Source organism: Haematobia irritans, chromosome 2 (genome assembly GCF_050003625.1).
Source record: "Haematobia irritans isolate KBUSLIRL chromosome 2, ASM5000362v1, whole genome shotgun sequence".
Lineage (NCBI taxonomy): Eukaryota > Metazoa > Arthropoda > Insecta > Diptera > Muscidae > Haematobia > Haematobia irritans.
This window is the reverse complement of record NC_134398.1, coordinates 140,997,623-141,022,137: the sequence shown is the minus strand read 5'-3', so window position 1 is coordinate 141,022,137 and position 24,515 is coordinate 140,997,623. Positions and strand designations below refer to the sequence as shown.

The following is a 24,515-nucleotide window of genomic DNA, read 5'->3' as shown; positions in this document are numbered from 1 at the left end:
GAATACTCGCTTGAGACGTGTCTATTATAACCAAGCTTCCATTGGTACCAGCTATTTAACCAAAATCACAAAAGCAAGTATGAGGAAAGCGATTCATCTTATTATTGGAATTTGGATTTCGGATCCCTCACAACATTATGGATGAACAATAAATTTTGAATGACAATATTATTTGGGCCAAAAAAAGATAATTTGGGAAAAAGGAGTGTAACACTAGGGCAAGACATTTTCTTAAAAACGAAATCGCTATTAATGTTAGGTATAATGCCTGTATGTTGTTACAGAGTCCATTGTGAAACTACAGATGGTTGATCAATTCTTTGTTAAGTTAAGCTTGCCACACTACATGTAAAACAACTTAGAAAAGCTTAAAATACTCAAAAATGTTGTCAGTATTAAAGAGTGGAGATAGTCGTCTCCAACTTAGAGGTACTTCACAAATTGTCTATAGAAAAAAATTGACAAAATTAAAATGTTAAAAAATTTTCCTGCAGAAATAAAATTTAGACAAATATCCTATAGAAATAAAATTTTGACAACATTTGCTATAGAAACAATATTTTGACAAAATTTTCTATAGATAAAAAATTTTGCCAAAATTTTCTATAGAAAAAAAATTTACATTTTTAGGGGAAAAATTGACAAAATATTGTATAGAAATAAAGTTTTGAAAACAAAAATTGTACAGAAATAAAATTGAAAAAAAAAATGTACAGAAATGAAATACTGAACAAAATTGTACAGAAATAACGTTTCGAAAAAATTTTTATAGAAATAAAATTTTGATAATATTTTCTATAAACATTTCTTATAGAAATTAAATTTTGACAAATTTTTCTATAGAAAAAACAAATGCCAAAATTTTCTATAGAAAAAAATTGACATTTTTTATAGAAAAAAATAGACATTTTCTATGGAAAAAATTGGACAAAATTTTCTATATAAAAAAATTTACATTTTCTGTAGAAAAAAATTTACATTTTCTATAGAAAAAAAATTGACAAAGTTTTCTAAAGGGTGATTTGTTAAGAGCTTGATAACTTTTTTTTAAAAAAAAACGCATAAAATTTGCAAAATCTCATCGGTTCTTTATTTGAAACGTTAGATTGGTCCATGACATTTACTTTTTGAAGATAATTTCATTTAAATGTTGACCGCGGCTGCGTCTTAGGTGGTCCATTCGGAAAGTCCAATTTTGGGCAACTTTTTCGAGCATTTCGGCCGGAATAGCCCGAATTTCTTCGGAAACGTTGTCTTCCAAAGCTGGAATAGTTGCTGGCTTATTTCTGTAGACTTTAGACTTGACGTAGCCCCACAAAAAATAGTCTAAAGGCGTCAAATCGCATGATCTTGGTGGCCAACTTACCGGTCCATTTCTTGAGATGAATTGTTCTCCGAAGTTTTCCCTCAAAATGGCCATAGAATCGCGAGCTGTGTGGCATGTAGCGCCATCTTGTTGAAACCACATGTCAACCAAGATCAGTTCTTCCATTTTTGGCAACAAAAAGTTTGTTAGCATCGAACGATAGCGATCGCCATTCACCGTAACGTTGCGTCCAACAGCATCTTTGAAAAAATGCGGTCCAATGATTCCACCAGCGTACAAACCACACCAAACAGTGCATTTTTCGGGATGCATGGGCAGTTCTTGAACGGCTTCTGGTTGCTCTTCACTCCAAATGCGGCAATTTTGCTTATTTACGTAGCCATTCAACCAGAAATGAGCCTCATCGCTGAACAAAATTTGTCGATAAAAAAGCGGATTTTCTGCCACTGATTTTGGTAATAAAATTCAATGATTTGCAAGCGTTGCTCGTTAGTAAGTCTATTCATGATGAAATGTCAAAGCATACTGAGCATCTTTCTCTTTGACACCATGTCTGAAATCCCACGTGATCTGTCAAATACTAATGCATGAAAATCCTAACCTCAAAAGAATCACCCTTTATAAAAATAAAATTTTGAAAACAAAAATTGTACAGAAATAAAATAGAAATAAGTTTTAAAAAAATTTGTATAGAAATAAAATTTTGACAAAATTTTCCATAAAAATTTCCTATAGAAATAAAATTTTGACAAAATTTTCTATAGAAAAAAATATTTGACAAAATTTTCTATAGAAATAAAATTTTGAAAAAAAAATCCTATAAAATAAAATTTTGACAAACGTTTCTATAGAAATGAAATTTTGAAAAAAAAAATTATAGAAATAAAATTTTAACAATATTTCCTATAGCAATAAAATTTTGACAGAATTTTTGATAAAAATTTCTATAGAAAAAACTTTCTATTAAAATAACAAATTTTCTATAAAAATAAAATTTAACAAAATTTTCTATAGAAATAAAATTTTGACAAAATTTCCTATAGAAATAAAATTTTGACAAAATTTTCTGTAGAAATAAAATTTTGACAAAATTTCCTATAGAAATAAAATTTTGACAAAATTTCTTATAGAAATAAAATTTTGAAAAATAAGATTTTTTTGATTGGTAGTTTTTTGCTAATATTTTCTCCAAATTTTGGTAGATTATTTTTGGCCCCTGAATTGCCCCTCAAAAATATGGTAAAATATGTAATTTGTTCGTTTTCTCTTTTTTTATTATTCGTTTTGTCGGTTTAAATATAATATATAAATAATGCATATTAATTGTATGTGTGTAAGTAGTAGAAGAGTAGATTATTGTTGATCAATAAATATGACCAAAAATATGATACAAAAGAAAAATATTTATTAGAGCAAACTTAAGATTATCTATGAGGACTGAAGGGGCGACGGGGAAGGATACAATTATAAAATTGTATATATGAATGTATAAGTGATAATTTAGCATATAGCATAGATGTATGAATGTAAATATAATACAAATGTGTTTTGTTTTCTCTATTGAAGGAAAATAAAATTAATGGCTGCTTTTATTTCTTCAGCAAAAAAAAAAAAAAAAAAAAATACAGTACATTTAAGCATAGGCAAAGATTAATTATGAAGATTATTTCTACAATTAAAAATTAAAACTAAATATAAATACGCTATAATATAAAGATAGTATAGATACATAAGAAAAAATAATTTATGATACATTTGCTTTTCAATGATCATTAAAAAAAATTAGCTAAACAATTAGAGCAAATTAAAACGATTTCTCGTCTAGAATTTTACAATGAAATAAAACTTACAATATATTTGTTTTTATAGAATAGATCCTAAATAGTATGGGGCGAAAAGCGAGACAGGGAAACCGAATATTAATGTTATATATAGAAGGATAAGGCAAAGATTGTAAAGGACAGATAAGGAACATTTATTGATTCGTTTAATGTTGCGATGTCCAAAATTTACTATACTCTATAATGTTATAAGATTACTAATATAATTAAATGAAAAAAAATATTTCATTTTCAAAATCTTTTATATATTTTATATTAATTACTTCATTTGTAAAATATATTGCAGTCTGCATGAAATTCGAATATGTGTTTGCAACAAAAAATAAATAAAAACTGTACTATTTGGATTGGTTGGCCAATATCAAAAGTCGATTTTGACCATTTTTTGTTGAATTTGTTTAGCTATCATTGATCAATATTCTACAATTGGTGAACATCTCAAGTCGATATTACGATAATTTGAGCCAAGTTTGAAAATCGGTAAAAAGTCGATTACCGACAGATTTTTGTTTTTCAAAATTAATTTAAAAAAAACAACAACAAATAAATTTACAGATGGTTAAACCCCACGAAGTCTCTGACTTGTATGCATGATAAAATTATAGTAAATTAAACTTTTCCAAAAATAGTCTTTGAGACTAATGAACGATCTTCATATTTATTGACTAATAACGTAAGAATCGATTTGGTGGCTGAACTTTCCATGACCTCTAAAGTCAATAATTGAAAACTCAAACTGTAAGAGTAATCGATTTCTTGTAAGCAAAAACGGCGAATTTTTGTGATGTTTACAAATTTGTCGATATTGACAAACATACAACGTTTAACCCCAGCATCAATATTCGATTTTAAGATAATGAAAATTCGATTTTAGTCAATGTTGTCGTCGTAAATATATTTGTCAAAATATTTTCAATATAAACTTAAATAAGTACCCTTCTGAATAACGAAAAAATAATCAAAATGTGGAAAAAGCGAGCAGCTCGATGAATAAACATCTTGTAAACAAAAAAATTCAAATTTGACTCATAAGCTATTAAAGAGTTTTGAAAATGACTCCACTCACTCTACAAGTCATAATCTTTAAAATCAACTTTTGCTCCTTGCCAATCTTGAGTATAAAAATATTCAAAATGTCAATCCCAAATTTGGGGGCAAAATTAGCCTTTGCACAATTTGACACATTGAGGTACATATCCATACATTCAACAATTGAAAAATTCGAAAAGACAATTTTTGACTTCGTTTTTCAAAATTTAGTAAATTTCGATTTTTTAATTTCCGAAATATATATCCTCACTCAATGATTAAAAAATCGAAAAGAGAATTTTTGACTTTGTTTTTCAAATTTTTGTAAATTTGATTTTTTTTGTAATTTCCGAATTTCGGACCATTTCTAATTTTGATTGATTTCAATTTCGGGCTTATCCCAAGTGTAACGTTATTTGTAGTGAATTCTTTTTTGTTCTTAAGTAAATATTAAAATTCTTGCATTTGAATTTCATGCAGCACTTTTTTGTTCTAATTATGATTTGTGATCAATTTTACTTTCGAAGTACATGTGGATTTAATCATACCACCAAGCATAGTAAATTTTGAAATAAGGATCAAAAGATAGAAGAGGAGATTTTGGGAAAAATTATAGTTCAAAACATTTGAAAACTAAAATAATAAGAAAAAAAATTTTAGACAAAAACACGCATTACATTCGAGTCTCCTGCCGTAACAGCATTCGTTGTTGAATTCATTATGCCACAATCGGAAAAACTTCTCATAAGCTGTTGTTTTAATAATTTTTGATGTGATTTATTACCACTACCAGCAGCACCACCACCAGCGATAATGCTACTACCACTTTTCAAATGATGTGATGGCAATGATGTCTGATAGGGATTACTTCTGGTATACTGTTGTTGTTGTTGCTGTTGAGACATACTCATTAGTTTTCGTTTTCTTTCGTAAAAACGATTAACACGATTTATACGAGCTTGTTTCTCTGTATCATCTATAGATGATGGATTTGTTGTTGGATCATTACTGCCACCCCCACTGCCACCAAAAATGGATGAGGCACTGCCTTTGCCATTTATGATATCAGTTAACTTTTTGACCGTAAACTGGTGGTGCTGATGATGTGGTGGTGCCATTATGCTTGAAGTATCTGGCATTTTGGCTATAAGACTACGTTTAATGAATTTCGAATTTCTGTCAGAGCTTAAAGCGGAAGCACTACTAACGAGTATTGTTTTGGAATTATACGGCGAACTACTCATGGCGGCTGTACGGGCAGTAGTGGTCAAAGGTTTATGTTTAAGACTGGTCAATGATGGCGATGATGCAGATGATAAATTGGAGAAATTCACATTGTTATTAGCAGATCCACCACCACCTCCGCTCGATTTGCTGCGTCCTCTGGAAGGCATAGAGGAAACTGGAGATGTAGCTGATAAACTACTTCCGCCATTTGTTGTATTGTTCTCCAGACCACCACCACCTTGTTTTCCTTGTTGTTGATTTGTACCATTATTGTTTGCCTGTTGAATAGATGAACCTGTGCTCGAACTAGATGCATTTGTTATAGTTATACTCCCAATAGAAAATTCATTGGTCAAATTGGATGCATTGCTACTGCTATTACTCAAACTTGTGAAATAACTGGGCAATTGTTTGGGTGTAAAACGCCCTACCGAAGAGGAGGAGTTTTGTCCTACAACCCCATTTAATGCGCCGCTACCCAAAGACATCAGACTATTGTTGGCTTTACGGGCAGTCAATAAATGCTTACGAAAAGTTGTGGCCATATCCTGAGGTAGTTTTATTAGGCCAAAGCAATTGATGGCAAGAGGTCGTGGTATACCGGAATAGAAGAACACATTGAAGTACATATCTTCATGGAAACGATAGGGCGAATTCAATGAAGGAGTTGTGGTCGTCTCGCTCTTAATTGTTGTACTGCTACTAGAACTGTTGCTGCTACTGCTACTTCCACTACTTAGAGATTTAACAGTCTCAATCAGATGGTAATCATCAAATTCCATAAGATCTTCAAACAAAGTTTGGTGATTTGATACAACTTTTTGTTGCTGTATATGTTGTTGTTGCTGCTGCTGCTGTTGTTCATAATTGGATGCCGCCTGATTGAGAAATTCTGCCAGCACCCGCTGCTGGTGTTGTTGGCTCATATTCGTTACCGCATTATTTGTGGTAATGGCATATATCAATTGATCTTCATCCCCTTGCGCACCAGGCATGACATATTGTGTAACTTGGGTCTGTTGAGGCATTGTAGTCTGGGTCTCATCGTCCGTGAGCGAAGGAACATTAAATAGTTGAAACTGTTGTGAAACATCTTCGGGTATGGTTACAAATTCTCCAGTCTTTACCAAGTCATTGCCATCGTGTTGGCCGGCTTGAGTTGAACACAATTCTAGTATTTGCTTAGTATCTACCAGGGCACCTGTATTTGGATCATATATTTGCTGTTGCGGGTTTTGAGGAACTGTAGTAATGTTTAGGGCATTCACTATGGAACCCGTATAGGCTGTTGTATCCATAGTTTGTTGTTGTTGCTGTTGCTGCTGCTGTTGTTGTTGTTGTTGATACAACATTTGCAATTGCATGGGATCAATGGCGGTATGGTGATGATGATATTGTTGTCCATCTAAATTCATAGTAGTCGACATGGCAGCGGTGGCGTCATACTGGCTCTGCTGCTGTTGTTGTGGATAAACGGAAAAGTCTGTAATTTCTTGAACAGGAACATTTGATAATTGCTGTTGTTGACCTATATCTGTTGTTTCATCGTAACGCATGCGTTTGCTTAATGGCTGTTCCAGGTAAACCGCCGATGCTTGGTGTTGTTGGTGGTGCATCGAGGCTGTGCCTTCATTCAAAACATTCTCGAAATTAATTTCCGTTTCATTATTCAGTAATTCATTGATCAATTTACTGTCAAGCATGGCATCCAAAACATGATTTAACATGGCACTATCGTCAGTTTGATGGACCATTTGGTTATCGTCCGTATTAAGAGCTGTTGTTTGATGCATCATCTCTTGCGTATGGCTAGTTGTGGTGGAGATGGTGGTGTTCATACACTCTGGTATATTTCCTTTTTCTAGTTTTATACCCATTGCATTTGGATCCATATTTGCCTGGCCAACCATTTTATTATCCAATGAGTTAACGCTATTGCTAACATTGTTTGTGCCTCCAAGGGAGACATTAGTGACAGCGGCAGCATTGGTACCACCAGTAATCGAAGAGACAGCCTGATCTAGTTCACTGATTTGTGTTTCGTATTGATGTTGAGGATGTGGTTGTGAGTTTGGACACATATCCATAGGAGCTTTAACTATTGTGCTTTCCGGTGTAGCCACATGTTCCATACTTTCGGGCAGATTAAAGTTCGTTGGACTTTTAACCTACAATGAAAAAAGAATATCAATGTCTATAAGGGCGGTTTATTCCATATATGATGGACTTATAAGGGAAGCAGATATTAAAGACCCCATATGGGAGAATGTTAAATAACTTCACTACTCGTCCGATTTGAAGAAAAAAAGTAAATTCGATCAGAAATTTAAGTTTAGTTAGGTTAGGCTTGTTACTAGATAACATAGAACCTATATTCGAATAGGTGCAGAAGTGAATGTACTATTGAGAGATCGGTTTATATAAGGGGAACAGGACAAGTTTTTTTGCAAGACTTCTTGAAAAATTCACGCTTTTAAGATAGTTGAGAACATAGAAAGTCTTATATAGAGATTATAGCCTTATGCTCCAAAGTTACTCCCTTGACGACGACTATATGTCGTGCGTTTGAGGTATAAACTTGAAGTTTAAAAAGTGGGAGTAAGTTGAGAACCTAGAAAGTCTTATATAGAGATTATAGCCTTATGCTCCAAAGGTACTCCCTTGCCCTGCGTTTGAGGTATAAATTTGAAATTTATTTTGCCTTTATGGAATATCTGAGAGTTGGGGGATTAACGAAAATTAATAACATCGAAATGCTTTCTGGGAGCCTTACAGCAATTGGTCTTGTATAACGTGGTATATACAAAGCTTATCTCCTTGTACAAGGATTGAAGATTTTTTTCTGAAAACTATGATAATATAAACAAATCAAAGGGGCTAAATGCTAAAATCACTTTTTCAGAATGATATTTTACGAAAGGAATTTGTATGAATGCATCGCCTTAAAATATTACCAAAAATATATATGAGAAAAAATTACTTACCTTTTTCTTATCGGAATTACCATTCGGTAGAAGTTTTTCTTTGCTGCTGGTCTCCAAAACTGCCGGAGAGAAAGATGAGGATTCTGTCATTGTGGTCAATACACTTCCTATTTGAGGCGAATCTTGAACGCTAGGTGTTATCATTTTCGGTGTTGGTGGCAAAGAGTATGAAGAACTCGAAGAAGTGGAGGATGACGATGACGATGAAGAAGACGACGATGATGATGAGGACGAAGAAGATGATGAGATTACCCGAGCCATGACGCGTTTCATATCCCGGTCTGGCCAAACTGTATCATGAAAAGTATCATGTTGCAGATTTTCATGAGGCGTTTCCAGCACCGAATATCGACTTGTTTTTGAAGAAGATGATGTGGAATTTGTTGTTAGGGTAGTGGTATTTGTGGCCGTCAATAATTTGTTATCTATGTTTTCTTTTGATGGCATCGCTGTTGTCGTTGATCCCCTACTATTCGTTTCCTGTGTTGCTTCCAATATTCCCACAGTAGGTAGGTGCGTTGACAATGATGATGGAGACGGTTGTACATTTTGTTTGGAGGAAGTTGATGTCGAAGTTGTTGATAAATTATTGGCATTTGTACCTGTCAATAGTTTAGTCTCCACCGATTCTTTTGTAGGAGTTGTAGTCGTAGTCGAAGTGTTCGCGGTACTTGATGAAGAGCTTAATGTACTTGTACTGGAACCTTTTTTGGAAGATGATGAGGAGCTCCTTTTGACTGGCGTAGAAGGAGTTGTCACTGGTGGCGGCGTTCCTGCTGCACCAGGCGCATTGTGCGACATTTCCGCAATGGCATTTGACGATGTTGAAGTCGATGAGGAAGAGCCATGATGTTTACTTTTACTCCGCGAACGCCCTCCACTCCCAGAATTACTCCCACTTTTTGAACCACTTTTCTGCCGTGAACTACCCGATGTATGAGAAGTATTGTGATTCGTTGCCGGCGCCGCCGAAGATGTCGTAGACAATGAACTGGATGATGCATTAGAACATGTAGATATTGTCCCTGATAAATCTGAAGGAGAATTTGTGATTTCTGTAGTGATACCAGCAGATGTAGATATAGTTTCACCACTGCCACCTCCACCACTTCCTTTAATACTATCTTGGCTATTGTCATTTGTGCCAAAAGTTGTTTCATTTGCTGGAGGGCTAAACTTGGATGATATACTTGACCAGACGGATGGATGATGTGTCATGACGTGTTGATTAAACCCCATTTTGGTATAAATTCCCATGCAGACATTACAAACTACCACACCCATTGCTGTTTGTTTAGGCACAATGCCATAATAGTGCATATCAGTTCCACTCAGTCTTTGTACTTGGCGTAATAGCATTTTTCGCGATTTGCCTGGCGGGGAGGAGCTATTGCTGCCACTATTGGAATTTTTACCATGTGAAGAGTCACCCGAATAGGATCCCCCCGTTTTTCCTCTAATGTGGATTTTTTCCGCCATTCGTATTTGTTTGAGAACCTTTTCGAAATCGAAAATTTGCGACCATTTTTGACATTGATATTTTGCCAAAGGATGAATAAAATTGCTAGATGTGGTCGTCGTGGCAAAGGACGAAATGGCATCTTGATTCTCCGATGACGGCATATTTGATGAAGATTTTGAACTCGAATTCATTGTTGATGATGACGATGATGGATTAGAGGTGGATGAAGACGCTTTTGGCATTTTATTTATAGACATTGACACCTTATAGATATCATTCTACAGCTAATTCACATTAATAACAATAATGGTGACCTTAGTGTAACTATGTTCTCTCTTTTAGTATTAGACAGCGTTTATTCTGAAATGTATAAAAGAGAATTATTAAAAAACTATGTAAGATCGTATCCATAGGCGAAGTTCCTGGTAACAAGTCATAATTCAAATAAAATTATAATTCACAGTAAATTCGAGTAGTAGTAGTTTGCTTAATTGTATTATGAGGCGAAAATTTACCTTATTTAATGGCAACATTTCCTTCCTATTTAATTTCTAAAGGCCGGTACTATGTTCGGTTTTCGAGTTGAAAATCACTTTATTTCCGCGATTTTTTCTAAAAGAAACAAAATTATAAAATGAAAAGGTTTTTTTGGCCCTAGGGCTTTTGTATTACTTCGTGGATTAATAAATAAACAAATATATTCCTGTTAAATCTTAATCAAATCTAGATGTAAAGGACAATACGTATCAATGGAGTCAAATTATCTGTTTTTAATTGCACTATTTTAATAAAGTAACCGCGGAAATTTTCACGCGAAAACCGAACATAAACAGCCCTTAAGCATAGAAATTTTCATAAATGAGAAATAATGAAATTCAATCATTTTGAAACGTTTTTTTTTTATTTGAAATTTGAATGGATTATACCGTTGAAAATGAGTAGCACCATCTATCGTATTAATCATTTGTCAACACATGAATCGATCAGCTGTTAAAAAATGACAGCTGTTTGACATTGGAAAATGCGAATGGAATGAACTATTCGGGTGGGTTCGGCTTGCTATATATATATTTTTTTTGCTTATTTCTTTTTATTTAATACTAGTGTTTTCGCTGACAATGCGCAGTTGTTGTTAACAAGTACTCACCTCATGTATAGAGCAAATAATTTAAATATAGGAACTGAATTTTCGCACATTTATCGACAAATTAATGAACATATAAGCTAATTCTCTTTATCCTTACTGCTTCTTTCTGCTAGAGAAATATCTTTATTTTCCATTTGGATTTGTTTTTAGCACTCGGCATTCAGAGACAGCATTTACTAGTTTTTTTTTTTCTTAACACGCAGAGCCAATACAATGACCATTCAGGCAATGTAATGACGACTCACCTTCAATGTCTCCAATGCAAATTATATGTTCAATACATCTACGTATATAGTTATCTTCATTAGCGTAAAGTTTTCTTCGATTTTAAAGATTTTACAAACAAAAAATTACTTGTAAAACCTCAGTGTGTCGACTGATTTCGTAGAGATGGCAAATCCACGAAACAAATCGATAACGACTGTTATCGAAATTATATCGATTAAGCAGTCATTCATTCCCGTTCCATTGTTCATTTATCAGGCAGGACTTCGAAGGCGTCTATTTTTATTGAACCGGCTTTCGTCGAACCACTTTTTTTTAAGGCGTAAATGAAATGTCCAAAGATTATCTGATTAGAATTATAAAATCTTTGTCTCATAGACTTCAATGTTATGTAGATGATTCGTTTCTCTCCGCAAAATATGTGACTGTTCCAAAGGCCTGTGGAATATTCTGTGGGGATATTCTTCGGAAACGTTTGCGTGCTAATGACACAGTTTTCCCATGTATTTCTTATGGGAACAGTCGATAATAACGTCTACCGGAATATACATATATAGTACAGCTACATTTCCATATAGTACAGCTACATTTAAAAGCAATCACAGAAAAGAAGTGAAATCTTGCATTTTTATTGTATGAAATGCTCAAATTAGTAATAAATATTTACTGCTAAAAGAAAACAGCCCTATTGTCAAAATACGGGCTCTGTTAAAAAAGTTCATCAGGCAAAAAATACGTTCTGCGAAGAATGCCCTGACGTGCCACATCCCTGCCAGCATTTCAAGGTTCCATTTCAACCTCATCGTTACCACAGACTCGTAAATGTCACTTCAATCATCATGAAAAGGTACATCAAAAAGTACATGCAAGTAATTTGCCATCCCTACTGTAAAAAAAGCCATTTTTTTTTGTGAAACGCCAAGCGCAACCAGCTTGTTATATTTTAATTAAATAAAAACGAAAATAAAGTTCTGAAAACATAGATTATACGCTTAAAATTGTGAAAGGTATATTGGTGAACAATTTGGTGATTTTCCAAATGGAATAAAGTGATTGTTTTTCAGATATTTTACAGACACGCTGCCTCCATGGAATAAAAACACTGGTTGATAGACGCAGCAACATGTAACTCAAAGATTTTATAATTCTAACAAGATGTACAAATCGCTTGCTCTTCCTGTTAGATAAAAGTGCAAGAGTTTAATTTCATACATGTTCGTTATCTATTTTGGTTTTTGGCAGGTTCGATGCAACATATTAACGAATTTCTCTTTGATAATTCATTCGTAGAGGAGGCCATCTTTGAAAATATTTTCGCAAACATTGAAAAATTCGAAAAATTGAATTAAATTAAAAAATAAAAAATACAAATAATAATTAAGTTTTCAAGGATAAAATCATCATAAAATTAAGACAAAAAGTTTTTAAGTGAAAGTAAGTGGAGTACGTGAAAAACTTTTTGGTTTTCAATAAGTCGGTTTGATCTGTTACCAAAACCGGTGTTGTATAGCCCTCTTTGCTGTAGCTAGTGTGCAATTTAAAGACCGCCAGAAGCTGCTCCGTAACTTTTTTCAAGATATTCAACTGGACGCCGGCAAAAACATCCATCGATATTTCACCAATGCCCAATTCAAATCGTGACAAATCTCCTGGCAAGTCATCCTCCAGGCTGGCCAATTCCATGCGCGAATTATTCAACCCAGACGTTTCAATTTCCATGGCTATTAACTGCCTGTTCGTGGAATTTTCGTTCGCTTCGAGACGAACAATTCGTCAAAAATTCCATAGTGATATCTCGAAAACCAGATTCTGTGGAATCCTAATTGTTTCGATGTTCGATAGTAAATCATAAATAATGAGTTCATGACAAATTTCAAGATTATTATTAGTTTATTATGTTAGTTTCAATCTAGACGAACGATTCGTCTCGAGTCGATTTTGTTTCATGAACAGCCTGTAAGATGTTCAATTAGTTCCAAATTGCGTGGTTTAGCACCTTTCACATAGAGATCAGGACATTTTTCAGTTGGCAAAGAATTTTTTAAGCCTTATTGAAGATTTGAGTATTTTCTTTTGTGTGATATTACACAGAAAGCGATTGATCAAAGATGTCTTCGCTGGTGGTTTCAAGAGATTTCCATAATCAATGCCGCTGACATTTTGATATTGTATTGTATTTGAAAATGTTTGTATTGTATTTGTAAACAGAACTCACATTTGGATGTACTTGAATTTTTGTTGTTTTGTCATACCGCTACTAACTGGGAATTATTTACTATATATACACTTTTTAGGTTCTTCCAATTTTTGACACACTTAAAGGATATTTGTTGAAGATGAGGTGCATACTGTGCAAAACCGAGAAAAAATTGGGTGAGACCAATATACACTATTATAGTTTCCCAAAGGATTTATTACCCGTTTGGTGCCGCAACATTCGGATCGAAGAAAATCGGATAGCACCATCTGCCCGCATCTGCAGCAGGCATTTTGCAGCAGAATGCTTTTTGAAGACAAAGTTGCGGAAAGGTTCTATCCCAACTTTGTTGCTCGGTAAGCAAAATACATCTATTATATGTACACCATTTCACAAAACATATACAAACCACAAATAATCACATATCATTCACATACAAATAACTAACCAATAAATTAACAAATAAATAAATAAATAATATATTAACAATTTCTCCGCCTAATTCTACGACTTTAAAATGGAATAAAAAGAAAAACAATTACTACACCCTAAAAAATCGCTTCTCTAATACAGGGATGTCGAGACAATTTTTCTCGACTCCAACTCCAACATTTTTCATCAGCTCGACTTGGACTCCGGTGTCGACTCCGGGTAATATAACTAAATTGTATTATAACAGAACTACTTTGTACATAGTTTTATTGTGGGGATACCGTATCTGCCAGCGTTGCTAATTTAGCTTTTTTCCCGCTAGATTTGGCTTTTTTTTAAGTCGTTTAGCGGGGAAAAAAATGCATTTAGCTTTTAGCTTTTTTTCTAGCTTTTTTTTCAGGACCCTGTTTAGCTATTTTTGGCTTTTTTATTTTCGACATGTTTCTGTTGAAATATGGATAAAACTGGGTTTATATCTAAACTTTGCGGCCAGAATAAGTTTTCCACATATTTCAAAGCTCAATTGAAACATTAATAATGATTCCAGCCATTATGCTGGTATGTTTGCAGCAAATAAACCTGGTTGTAAAGTTTTTCCTCATATTTATAGAAGTTATCGTTAACTTTAAATCTACTTTTACCATACAAATTTCTTGGATAAACTGTCAGTAAATTATTGGGAATATTAGCATTTGACTCGTTTATCCTTGATATGTTATTATAATATTCTAAAGTTATTATGATATTAATAAATTAAACTAGGAGATGTGAATTGCTTTGTGCACTGAAAAAATATTGTCGTGTCGTGTATGTGCTTAAAATATAAACGCGAATGTTTGTTATAAGAGAATTTGTGAACTTTTTTTTTTATTTTGATAATAATAAAACACATAGAAAAGGAATATGATTATGGTCACCACCCAACAATAACATTTTGCTCTTAAAACATGTTTGAGGTGTTCATATTCCTTCTCTGGGTGTAGGGTATATTCTAAAACATGCTTGAACTTCATGAAACTAGCTCATGAAGAAAAGGCTGAGAAACGAATAAATTCAAATTTGATTCGGAATCAATAACAAAGTCATTAGTGTACAACATCTTTGAAACCGGCCATGCTTTTTTTCAGTGTATGTAAGAAATAATAAGGAAATAAATTTTTGAATGTGGTATTATATTTTAACATCAAATAAACAAAAATAAAAGTAATCGTATTGATCGGATCAAAACATTTTTAAACGCGCGATAAAAACAAATCTGCTATTTATGAATGGAATGGATTTACATTTACGAAAATTGGACAACAATAGGTTTGTTTGGGTAATTTTTCAATGGAAGTTATCCAGTATAAACTTGCAAGATAGTAAGAATGGGTTTTATTCTCTTAGGTAAAATTAGGAGAAGTGTACACGTTCACGAATTTATCATTAATTCAGCGGTTTTAAAACAATTAAAACGATATATATTGATATTTTCTAATACACTTCTATGTGACATTGTGCAATATATCGCACATTGGATTTGTTGATGATTAACCAGCGGATTTGAATTTCAATCATAAATGTTACTTTTGATACAAAAAATATAGCTTTTTTTCTAGCTATTTTTTAGAAATTTTTAGCTTTTTTAGATATTTTTTTGGGCAAATCTAGCGGTTTTTTGTCAAACAATTCTGGCAACGCTGGAATCTTGGACAATTCGCATTTTCGCAAAAAGGCATTTATGATTCATCAGTCGATAAATATGTATTAGAGGTATAGGAAAACTTGAGTCATTTTTACAAGTTTTCGACTTAAGTAGTGAGTATCAGTAAGCATCAGTAAAAAAAATTGCTATAGAAATAAAATGTTGTGAAAATTTGCTATAAAAATAGAATTTTGAAAAAATCTCTATAAAAACAACTTTGAAAAAAGTGTCTGTCACTATTCCACATATGTATGAAGTTATATGGTCTTAAAATAAAATTTAAGTAAATAAAATCGATTATTCGAAATATTTCAAATAAATTTATATGGACATTAAAATGGATCGATTCGGCTCATCTGCTAGTCTAACATTCTGGGAAACATAAAATGATCTCCGTAATTGGAAGTTGATTTGATGTTTGTTTTATGTGAACATAGAAAATTTTGTCAAAATTTTTGCAAAATTTTATTTCTACAGAAAGTTTTGAATGCAATTAGAAATTTTTAGCAGTATTGCAAACGCTGACATCAAGCCGATGTCACAAAAATAAGAAAAATATTTTTCGACACATTCAAGAAAATTTATTAGACATAAATAACATTTTTCACTTTTTAAATAGAAATTTGTTTAAAGGAAAAAATTGTAGTTCAAAATGCAACAATGTCTTTAGTTATGGACTTGTAGTAAAATTTATAATATTTATGCTTAATTTGTTTATAATTTAACTATCGTACTCAAAAATTGTTACAATATATGCAACTTTCTCCAAACATAAGATTTCCATGAACTAAAGTAATGTTAAATTGGCTTTAGTGAAATAGAGAGTTCACGTTTTTTTGAGCTCAAGGAGTAGAAGTAACGTTATAAAGATTTAGATATATCACCTATATTTGTATATATGTCGTCCAATACGCACTTACACAGAAAAAAAGTGAGCTGTTTTATAGGAAGAATGAACTACCTCGCACGAAAATTGAACTAAATTTTACGCCACTTTTTCAAATTTCTACAAAACGTTGTTAAAACCAGGAAATTTTAATGGCATGTTGTACTTTTTAACTGCAATTCACGAAATTACATCCTCTCATAGAAGAAAAAAAAAATTGACTAAAAGTAAAGAAGAAAATCATTGGCGCCAAATAAATTAGACCTGTAGCAAATAGTTCGCTAACAAATGTATATTTTAAAGAAGCCGCATCTTTGGCTCGGAATCAATACCAAAATCCTTATGGAAGGTCATCTTTGGAGCCAAATACACTTTTTTGAGTGTAAGACACTACAAACACAACAAACACAACATACACTACCACTTTATTTTCAAGAACATTTATTGATAACATAATCATTATTTATGTAGGTCATGAGGATAAGGACATCGTTTATCCTTCTTTTTCCCAAAAACCCGGTGAAGTGCGACACAAAATTTGTTGTATAAAGGGTTGTGACTCAACATCTGCACACACAGCCATATTTTCCCTTCCAAAAGAAGAGAAAAAGAGATCTGAATGGCTAAAAGTGTGCACATTCAAGAACAATTATGTAAAAAATTTAGTGATATGTGCAAGACATTTTGCTAGGGACATGTTGGGAAATAAATTTTTAAAAGAAAATGCATTCCCGGTTTATTTTTTGTCTCCGAAATTTGTTCAAATGGAGGACATTATAAAGGACAGGGAAATCAATATAGAAAATATGGAGGATTTAGATGTCCGGCCAGGAACCTCCAACGAATTCAGAGGTACTGTTAGGGAAAGATATTTAGTAGATAAATGTCTGCGTGGGTGGGAGGAAAAGGAGGGCATGCGAAAGGATTTAGAAGAAAGTAGAAAGCAAAATGCATTACTGCTTCAAGAACTTCAAAATCTTAAAGCAGAGAATGCATTGCTGAGTAACCAACTCCAGAACGCCCACAATAATTGCATTGATGCAAAAGATGCATCGGCACAGGCAAAGTTACTTGCAAAAATAATTTGCCAGAAAAAGGGAAAAACGTTTCTGGAGGAGGAGAAAAACTTTCTTTTAAATTTACATTTTGCATGCCCTAAAGCGATAGACTTTTTGCGGGACGAGGCCAATTGCAATTTACCTGGAAGAAGTACAATAATATCATGGATCCCCATACGACAACTTCTTCCAGGTATAAATCCTATTGTAGTTAAAGGCTTAAGGGATCTCGTATCCCAAATGGACGACAGGGATCGGAATGCCATGTTGGTATTTGACGAAATGTCCATTAAGTACGAAATGGATTACAATATTACTTTAGACGCGTATGTAGGATTAGAAGATGATGGGCGTGGAAATCGTACTAAAAAATTAGCGAGCAAGGTATTGGTTCTTATGGTTAAAGGAGCTTTCCGTGCGTGGAAATTAGCTTTCAGCTTCTATTTCACAACCGCACAATTTAATTCCGCCAAATTTCTTCCAATAATAAAGGAGAACATACATGTGCTAGAGAAACAATGTGGCATAAAAGTCGTTTGCCTCATCGGCGATCAGGCAGCATTTAACGAAAGTTTGTTTGCGACATTGTCCGATTATTCTCGACAACATTATTTTATGAATGGTGATAAAAAAATTTATATGTTCCACGATCCTCCACACATTTTCAAGGGAATTAGGAATGAACTTCTAATAAGAGATGTACAATCCCCCCTTGGAAATGTGAGTTGGAACGTGATTAAAGAATTTTATCACCAGGATTCTAAGTCTGGTTCGGCACGGTTAGCTCCTAAACTAACTAAAGAACACATATACCTTCCGCATTTTCATAAAATGAGTGTAAAAAAATTCGCCCATGTGATGAGCCGGACAACCAGTGCTGGGATAGAGACCATGCATTTAGCAGGGAACTTTGACAGCATTCCAGCTGTTAAAGAAAGTGCTCTATCCACAGCTGATTTTCTACGTCGGCTTAATGACGGATTCGATCTAAGCAATGGTAGGTCCTTCGGACATAGTAATCCTATGAAGAGGCCAATATCGCGTACCAATTCAAAGCTATGCGAATTAAATGAATTCAAAGAGTTCGTGAAGGGTTGCTCTGTTCGTGGAAAGACTCACAGTTTCCAAAATCTCGTCTCCTACATTGAAGCGCTTACGGATATGGCACACTATATTTTTGACGAAATGCCTGAAATTCATTTTATTTGTCAAGGGCGTTTTAATCAAGATGCCCTTGAGAATTTTTTTGCTAAAGTACGATCTAGCGGTGGGAATAATAAAACTCCCACTGCTAGAGAGTTTATTAATATAATGGCAAAAATGAATTCTATGCATTTCGTCCAAAATAAAAGTTGTAATTTGTCGAACTGCGAAAATGATGAAGATGAAGATTTGAATCCATACATTGGTAATGTGGATATCGAAAATTGTGATGTCAGAATGGGATTATCCAATCTCAATTCACTTCCTGATACAGTTATGACCACAAGCGACTCTTTAGAATTCCAAGAATGCGAAGATTCGGATTCGGTAGACGACGAAAGTGTTGTTTCAGATGAAACAGACTTTGACGACGAAATCTTCACTTTTGACATTATTTCAAAGTCTTTTTCGGCGAATGAAGCTGCAGCATTACGCTACTTTGCTGGCTACAATATCCATTGGATGTCGAAGAAGGCATTTGAAAATTGCAACTGCGGGAGATATATGTCGAAAGTCGATGAAATTTCCGATTTATCGGAAAATTTCATAGCACTTAAAAATTTTACCGAAGATATTCGGCTGGCAAATCCATCGGACGAATTTTTTGATTTGGTAAAATGTCATATAAATATTTTTGTAAAGATTTTTGAAGAAAGCTATGAAAAGGTTGGAATCAAAAAACAAATTATGGACAAGAGCATTCAAATTAATAGCAATCTCTTTCCAAACTTTTTTACAAAAGATTCGTGCTATGACCATAGAATTCTTATTCTAGACCACTTGACAATGGTCCTTTTGAAGAAGAAAGGAAAGTGGGTCAGAGCCGAATTTGATGTAGAAAGGAGTCGAAAGAGACACGCAAAGAAATTAGCTGAAAAGTATTGCACATAGTTTGCTGATTCCAGGCTATTCATAAGTGTTAAATATTTCCACGTCTATTGTCAACTAATTATTTTTGTTTTACATTAAGTTAATTTTTTACACATATTCATGATAACATTATTTTTGCTTGATAGTTTGCAATTTGTCCATTAACGTAAATGTATAACTTCAATCCTTTTTTAATTACTTCGATTTTTAAACTTTTTTAATACTTTTACTCAGTAATGTTTCTGTTATTTTCAAGTCTTTTTTTTTTATTTACTTAATTTTTTAAAACTTTTAAATACGTTTTCTCCAAATTCACCAGTAATCCATTTCGTACCATAATAAGGCGGCTACTAAGTTCGTGTTTCACTCGTAACATTTTACATGAACCCTTCCGTATAATTTTTATTTAGGAACACTTATTCTTAATAAAACACGAACTTAATACCCGCCTTTAAATATAAGCCTTTAGCTACAATATTTTCGAAAACATATTGCACTTCAAGAAATATTGCATTTTTTTAAATATTTTTTGAAATGTTTTATGTTTTTTTGGCCGTTGTATTTGAATTACATTTAACATTTCGATTTTTTTCGAGTTCAATGTGTGCACTTTATGATATCATGTTTATTTTTCTATTTATTTTATTCAATAATGTGATTTTTTAATACCCAATTAACTTTTAATTGATTTTTTATTCGAAATCAATTAAGACTTTAATTGAAAAACATTTGTGATATTTATCTGTGTGGCCCATTATCCCGCAAGACGTCAGACCACTTTTTTAAATCACGCTAAAATTTTAGAATATCTTTCCCTAACAGTATATGTTAGGTATTTTTAAATATCATGCGCTGATTTGTGTGTTGATGGAAGGGTTAACTTTCACAAAAAGTTAATCAACACACACATCACCATCTGAAAGAAAATGTTTTCTTAGTATTTTGTTTTTGTTGTTTTTTATTAGCTAATTTTTGTAAATTTTCTTAGTATTTTGTTTTTTATTAGCTAATTTTTGTAAATTTTAAATTAATAATTTATTATATTTCCAAATTTAAAAAAAATCTTTAGTCGTGTCTTTGTTTTTTTTTTCTTTGTTGTTTTTAATGGGAAACTTTTTGAATTTTCCGATTTCATAATCTTGAACCTTGGAGATTATATTTCCTCGTTTTTTATTTAACACCTGACATCTAAATCCTCCTATTTCCTACACACATAGAAAAGTCTACAAAAAAACAGCAGTAGACATCTGCTGTTATATTTTTTTAGTTCAGGGTCTAACGAACAACAAGCTCTTAAATACGATCACCAAACTTTTAGTTTTTTGTTATTCCTCAATTTCATAATTATTCATATTTTTTAACAAATACTACATACATTCATTGTTTTAGTTTTGTTACGATTGCCTATAAGTTTACAGTTTTGTTTGTTTTAGGCAAACTAAAACATGTTTTAGTGTAATCGAGCTTACAAATAACAGACAATGTTTGCTATGTATTTCAGTAAACAGTAACTGCATTCCCTTTTTCAGCTGACTTTGCGCTGTTTTAGCAGAATATCTGCTGTTTCTACTAACAAATTTCTTTGGGTGTATGTCGTAGGCTGTTCTTGTCCAATATTTGTCCGAAGTTTACTAACGTATACAAAAATAAATTCTTTTCATTTTTCTTTTCTTATGCATGTGTAAATATCATACTTTAATACTATTTTCTATATTATAAATATTCTAAAGAATGCCTTTTTATTATAATTTCCACTTGTCATTTTTTAACCATTTTGTAATAGATGTATATATATATATATATATATATATAATATTTATTATATAGTTGGCTTAATATAATTTTATGCGTTATTTGTGCTATATTGTTCATGGTGTTATTATTATATATTGCAAAATTGATTTTTTTATTTGCATGTTTGATATAGTTCGTAATTTAAATTTTTCCATACTATTACTACAAATATAGAAACTAATTATAAATATTTAAATATTAATATATGTATTTAATTAATGGGATTTGGTTTTTATCTATGTTTTAAAATCTACGTATTTTAATCTATTTTGAATTTTTGTTGAATTTCAGTGTTTGAGTGCCTTTTTCGTAGTAGTCTGATTTTGCCTGCAACCCTTCAAAGTGGAAACTACTCAATGGGATCACTTTTGGAAGTATCTAAATAAATAAACTAACCAAATTTTTATTTATTTGTTTAAAGTTGTTTGATTGCATATATATTTATATCGATATATTAATATATTAAACCTAAAAATAATAAAATTACAAAATTATTAATATTATTCCAATGCACTCAAAAAAAAGATAATTTAAATTGGCAAAGAATTATTTATATGGCTAATTTTTATGGTTTGTACAATCAATACATTGGGAACTAATCTTTAATATTATTGAAACCATCCATAAATTTGACGTTAAACTTGTTTCCGTACACCACGCACTCGTATGGTGTAGCTTTTTATACCCTCCACCATAGAATGGGGGTATATTAACTATAACATTCCGTTTGTAACACATCAAAATATTCCTCTAAGATTCCATCCGTCTGTTGAAATCACGCTAACTTCCGAACGAAACAAGCTATCGACTTGAAAATTGGCAAAAGTAATTGTTATTGATTTAGGTCGGATCGTATTTCGAATGGACCATATCGGTCCAGTTTTGCGTATAACCTTATACGCAAAACGGACCCTCAGTTTTGAGAGATGCATATTTCTACCGATTCGGTTGAAATTTGGTACATTGCGTTAGCCATGCAAAAATTGGTTCATATCGGTTTTTAGTTATATATAGCCGATAGCCAATCACAAAAAAATTGGTCTATATCGCAAAACATAAACTACCAAAACATTATTTCTAAAAAATTTTGTCAAACTAAATTATAAACGTATTTAATCGGCTTTTTTTGCTTAACATATACCCCGTATGGACTAACTTCAATTTAGAAGACGTTGTTAAGAAATTTTAAAATACCTTGCCATCGACAAGTGCTATTGCAACCCAAGCAATTCGATTGTGGATAACAGTCTTTAGTAGAAGTTTCTACGCAGTCCATGGTGGAGGGTACATAAGATTCGGCCTGGCCGAACGTAAATACTTGTTTCAGTGCACATCGTAAGTAAGAAAAGTCTAAAGTCGGCCGACAATATTATACTCTTCACCATTGTGTAGACCAAAATTTTTGCTATCATTTCAAATCCATTAAATTTGTAGCTGTATAAAGCTTCAAATTACAATGTACATACCAAATTAGAATTTAAATCTGTAGCGATTTGGGAACAAATTTAACACTTCTACAAATTCTCTACTATTTAAATTAGCTAGATCATAAACGACTTTTCCCAAAATAGATAGACAGGCGGACATATCTATATCGACTCAGAATTTAATTGTAAAACAAATTGTATACTCAACGATGGGTCACATACTGCTCCCTCTTGACGTTACATACATATATGGAAAAACATTTTAGTGGTGGTGAAGGGTATCAAAAGTGGCTTTTTAAACATATTTTACATACCTTGGATGGAATATGCCTTCTAAAACATATTTACTTTCAACAAATAATAATGTACCTTTGTTTGCTTTCATTGGACAGCAACACTTTAACCGCATACATTGGGGAACAGACCTACTTATTAAATTGAACCATCGACACATTTTCATAACTTTTGCTTCCTCCTTTCTTCCGTAAATATCATACCGAAAACCAAATCAATACTTTCATACATGTTTGAACATGAACTCATCAACTGCATACGTGTGTGAAGCTAAACTCATGAGCCTATTGGGAAGAAAGAACAAGCGATATGTACATCTTGGGAAATCAGATAATCTTTGTCTCATAGACTTCAATGTTATGTAGATGATTCGTTTCTCTCCGCAAAATATGTGACTGTTCCAAAGGCCTGTGGAATATTCTGTGGGGATATTCTTCGGAAACGTTTGCGTGCTAATGACACAGTTTTCCCATGTATTTCTTATGGGAACAGTCGATAATAACGTCTACCGGAATATACATATATAGTACAGCTACATTTCCATATAGTACAGCTACATTTAAAAGCAATCACAGAAAAGAAGTGAAATCTTGCATTTTTATTGTATGAAATGCTCCAATTAGTAATAAATATTTACTGCTAAAAGAAAACAGCCCTATTGTCAAAATACGGGCTCTGTTAAAAAAGTTCATCAGGCAAAAAATACGTTCTGCGAAGAATGCCCTGACGTGCCACATGTCACACAGCACGCGTAATGGAATTATTGAAAGGCCACCTCGGTGAGCATTTTATTGCATGTTCGTGACCGGTCATTGGTCACCTTGATCGTACGATTTAACATATATATATATATATATATATATATATATATATATATATATATATATATATATATATATATATATATATATATATATATATATATATTTTTTTTTTTTTTTTTTTTAAATTTTATTGAAAAATTTGAAGAATATTTTTTTAATCATAAAGTTTTCTGAATAAAGAGGATGAATCACGATTTCACTAATAAATTCTAATTCTAATAAAATATTGTTGGCAAACTTTGCCGCAATTTTAAAATAATAAAAGACCGACACACAGTGGATCAAAATCACTTTTTGGAAATTATTTTGCAACCTTTTAATGGATAAAGATATCAACATAATTGTTTCCTCCATGGATTGCTTCTACAAAAGGCTAACATCCACAATCGAATTACTTGGGTTGTGGTAATCGTGTTCTAAACATCGGTATATATAGGGAAAGTCTACAAATAATTACGAACCGATATGAACTTTTGCGCGGTAATTAGAGAGCCAGAATTGAAATATGGGAGTCGCTTTATATGTAGGATTTCCATATGGATAATTTTCAAAAGAGAACTTTCGCTTTTAAAAAAGAGAACATTTTAACTAAAAAAGAGTTTAC

At 32.5% G+C, this 24,515-nt stretch overlaps 2 protein-coding genes across 10 annotated transcripts; one reads left to right on the top strand and one right to left on the bottom strand.

Annotated features, from left to right (window-relative positions):
- Nucleotides 1-2,576: 2,576 nt before the first annotated feature.
- On the bottom strand, nt 2,577-11,498 carry Atxn7 (Ataxin 7). Of its 4 annotated transcripts, none has more exons than XM_075296322.1 (4): nt 11,263-11,498; nt 10,386-10,482; nt 8,409-10,230; nt 2,577-7,592 (listed from the first exon to the last, which is right to left on the bottom strand). In XM_075296322.1, the coding sequence occupies exons 3-4, from the start codon at nt 10,125-10,127 to the stop codon at nt 4,854-4,856; spliced, it is 4,458 nt and encodes a 1,485-aa protein (XP_075152437.1). In that variant the 5' UTR covers nt 10,128-10,230; nt 10,386-10,482; nt 11,263-11,498; the 3' UTR covers nt 2,577-4,853. The 4 variants fall into 4 exon arrangements, with proteins under 4 accessions (XP_075152437.1, XP_075152438.1, XP_075152436.1 ...); XM_075296323.1 differs by lacking the exon at nt 11,263-11,498 and adding an exon at nt 11,018-11,194; XM_075296321.1 differs by lacking the exon at nt 10,386-10,482.
- Nucleotides 11,499-12,105: 607 nt separating this feature from the next.
- On the top strand, nt 12,106-21,895 carry LOC142226352 (uncharacterized). 6 transcript variants are annotated; one of them, XM_075296327.1, is made up of 4 exons: nt 12,106-12,249; nt 12,307-12,484; nt 13,537-13,795; nt 21,658-21,895. In XM_075296327.1, exons 2-4 carry the CDS (start codon nt 12,455-12,457, stop codon nt 21,750-21,752), a joined length of 384 nt encoding a protein of 127 aa, XP_075152442.1. In that variant the 5' UTR covers nt 12,106-12,249; nt 12,307-12,454; the 3' UTR covers nt 21,753-21,895. The 6 variants fall into 6 exon arrangements, 5 of the variants coding, with proteins under 5 accessions (XP_075152442.1, XP_075152443.1, XP_075152445.1 ...); XM_075296328.1 differs by having other exon boundaries at nt 12,114-12,249; nt 12,318-12,484; XR_012719664.1 differs by lacking the exons at nt 12,106-12,249; nt 12,307-12,484 and adding exons at nt 12,513-12,676; nt 13,970-14,090.
- The last annotated feature ends 2,620 nt before the right edge of the window (nt 21,896-24,515 follow it).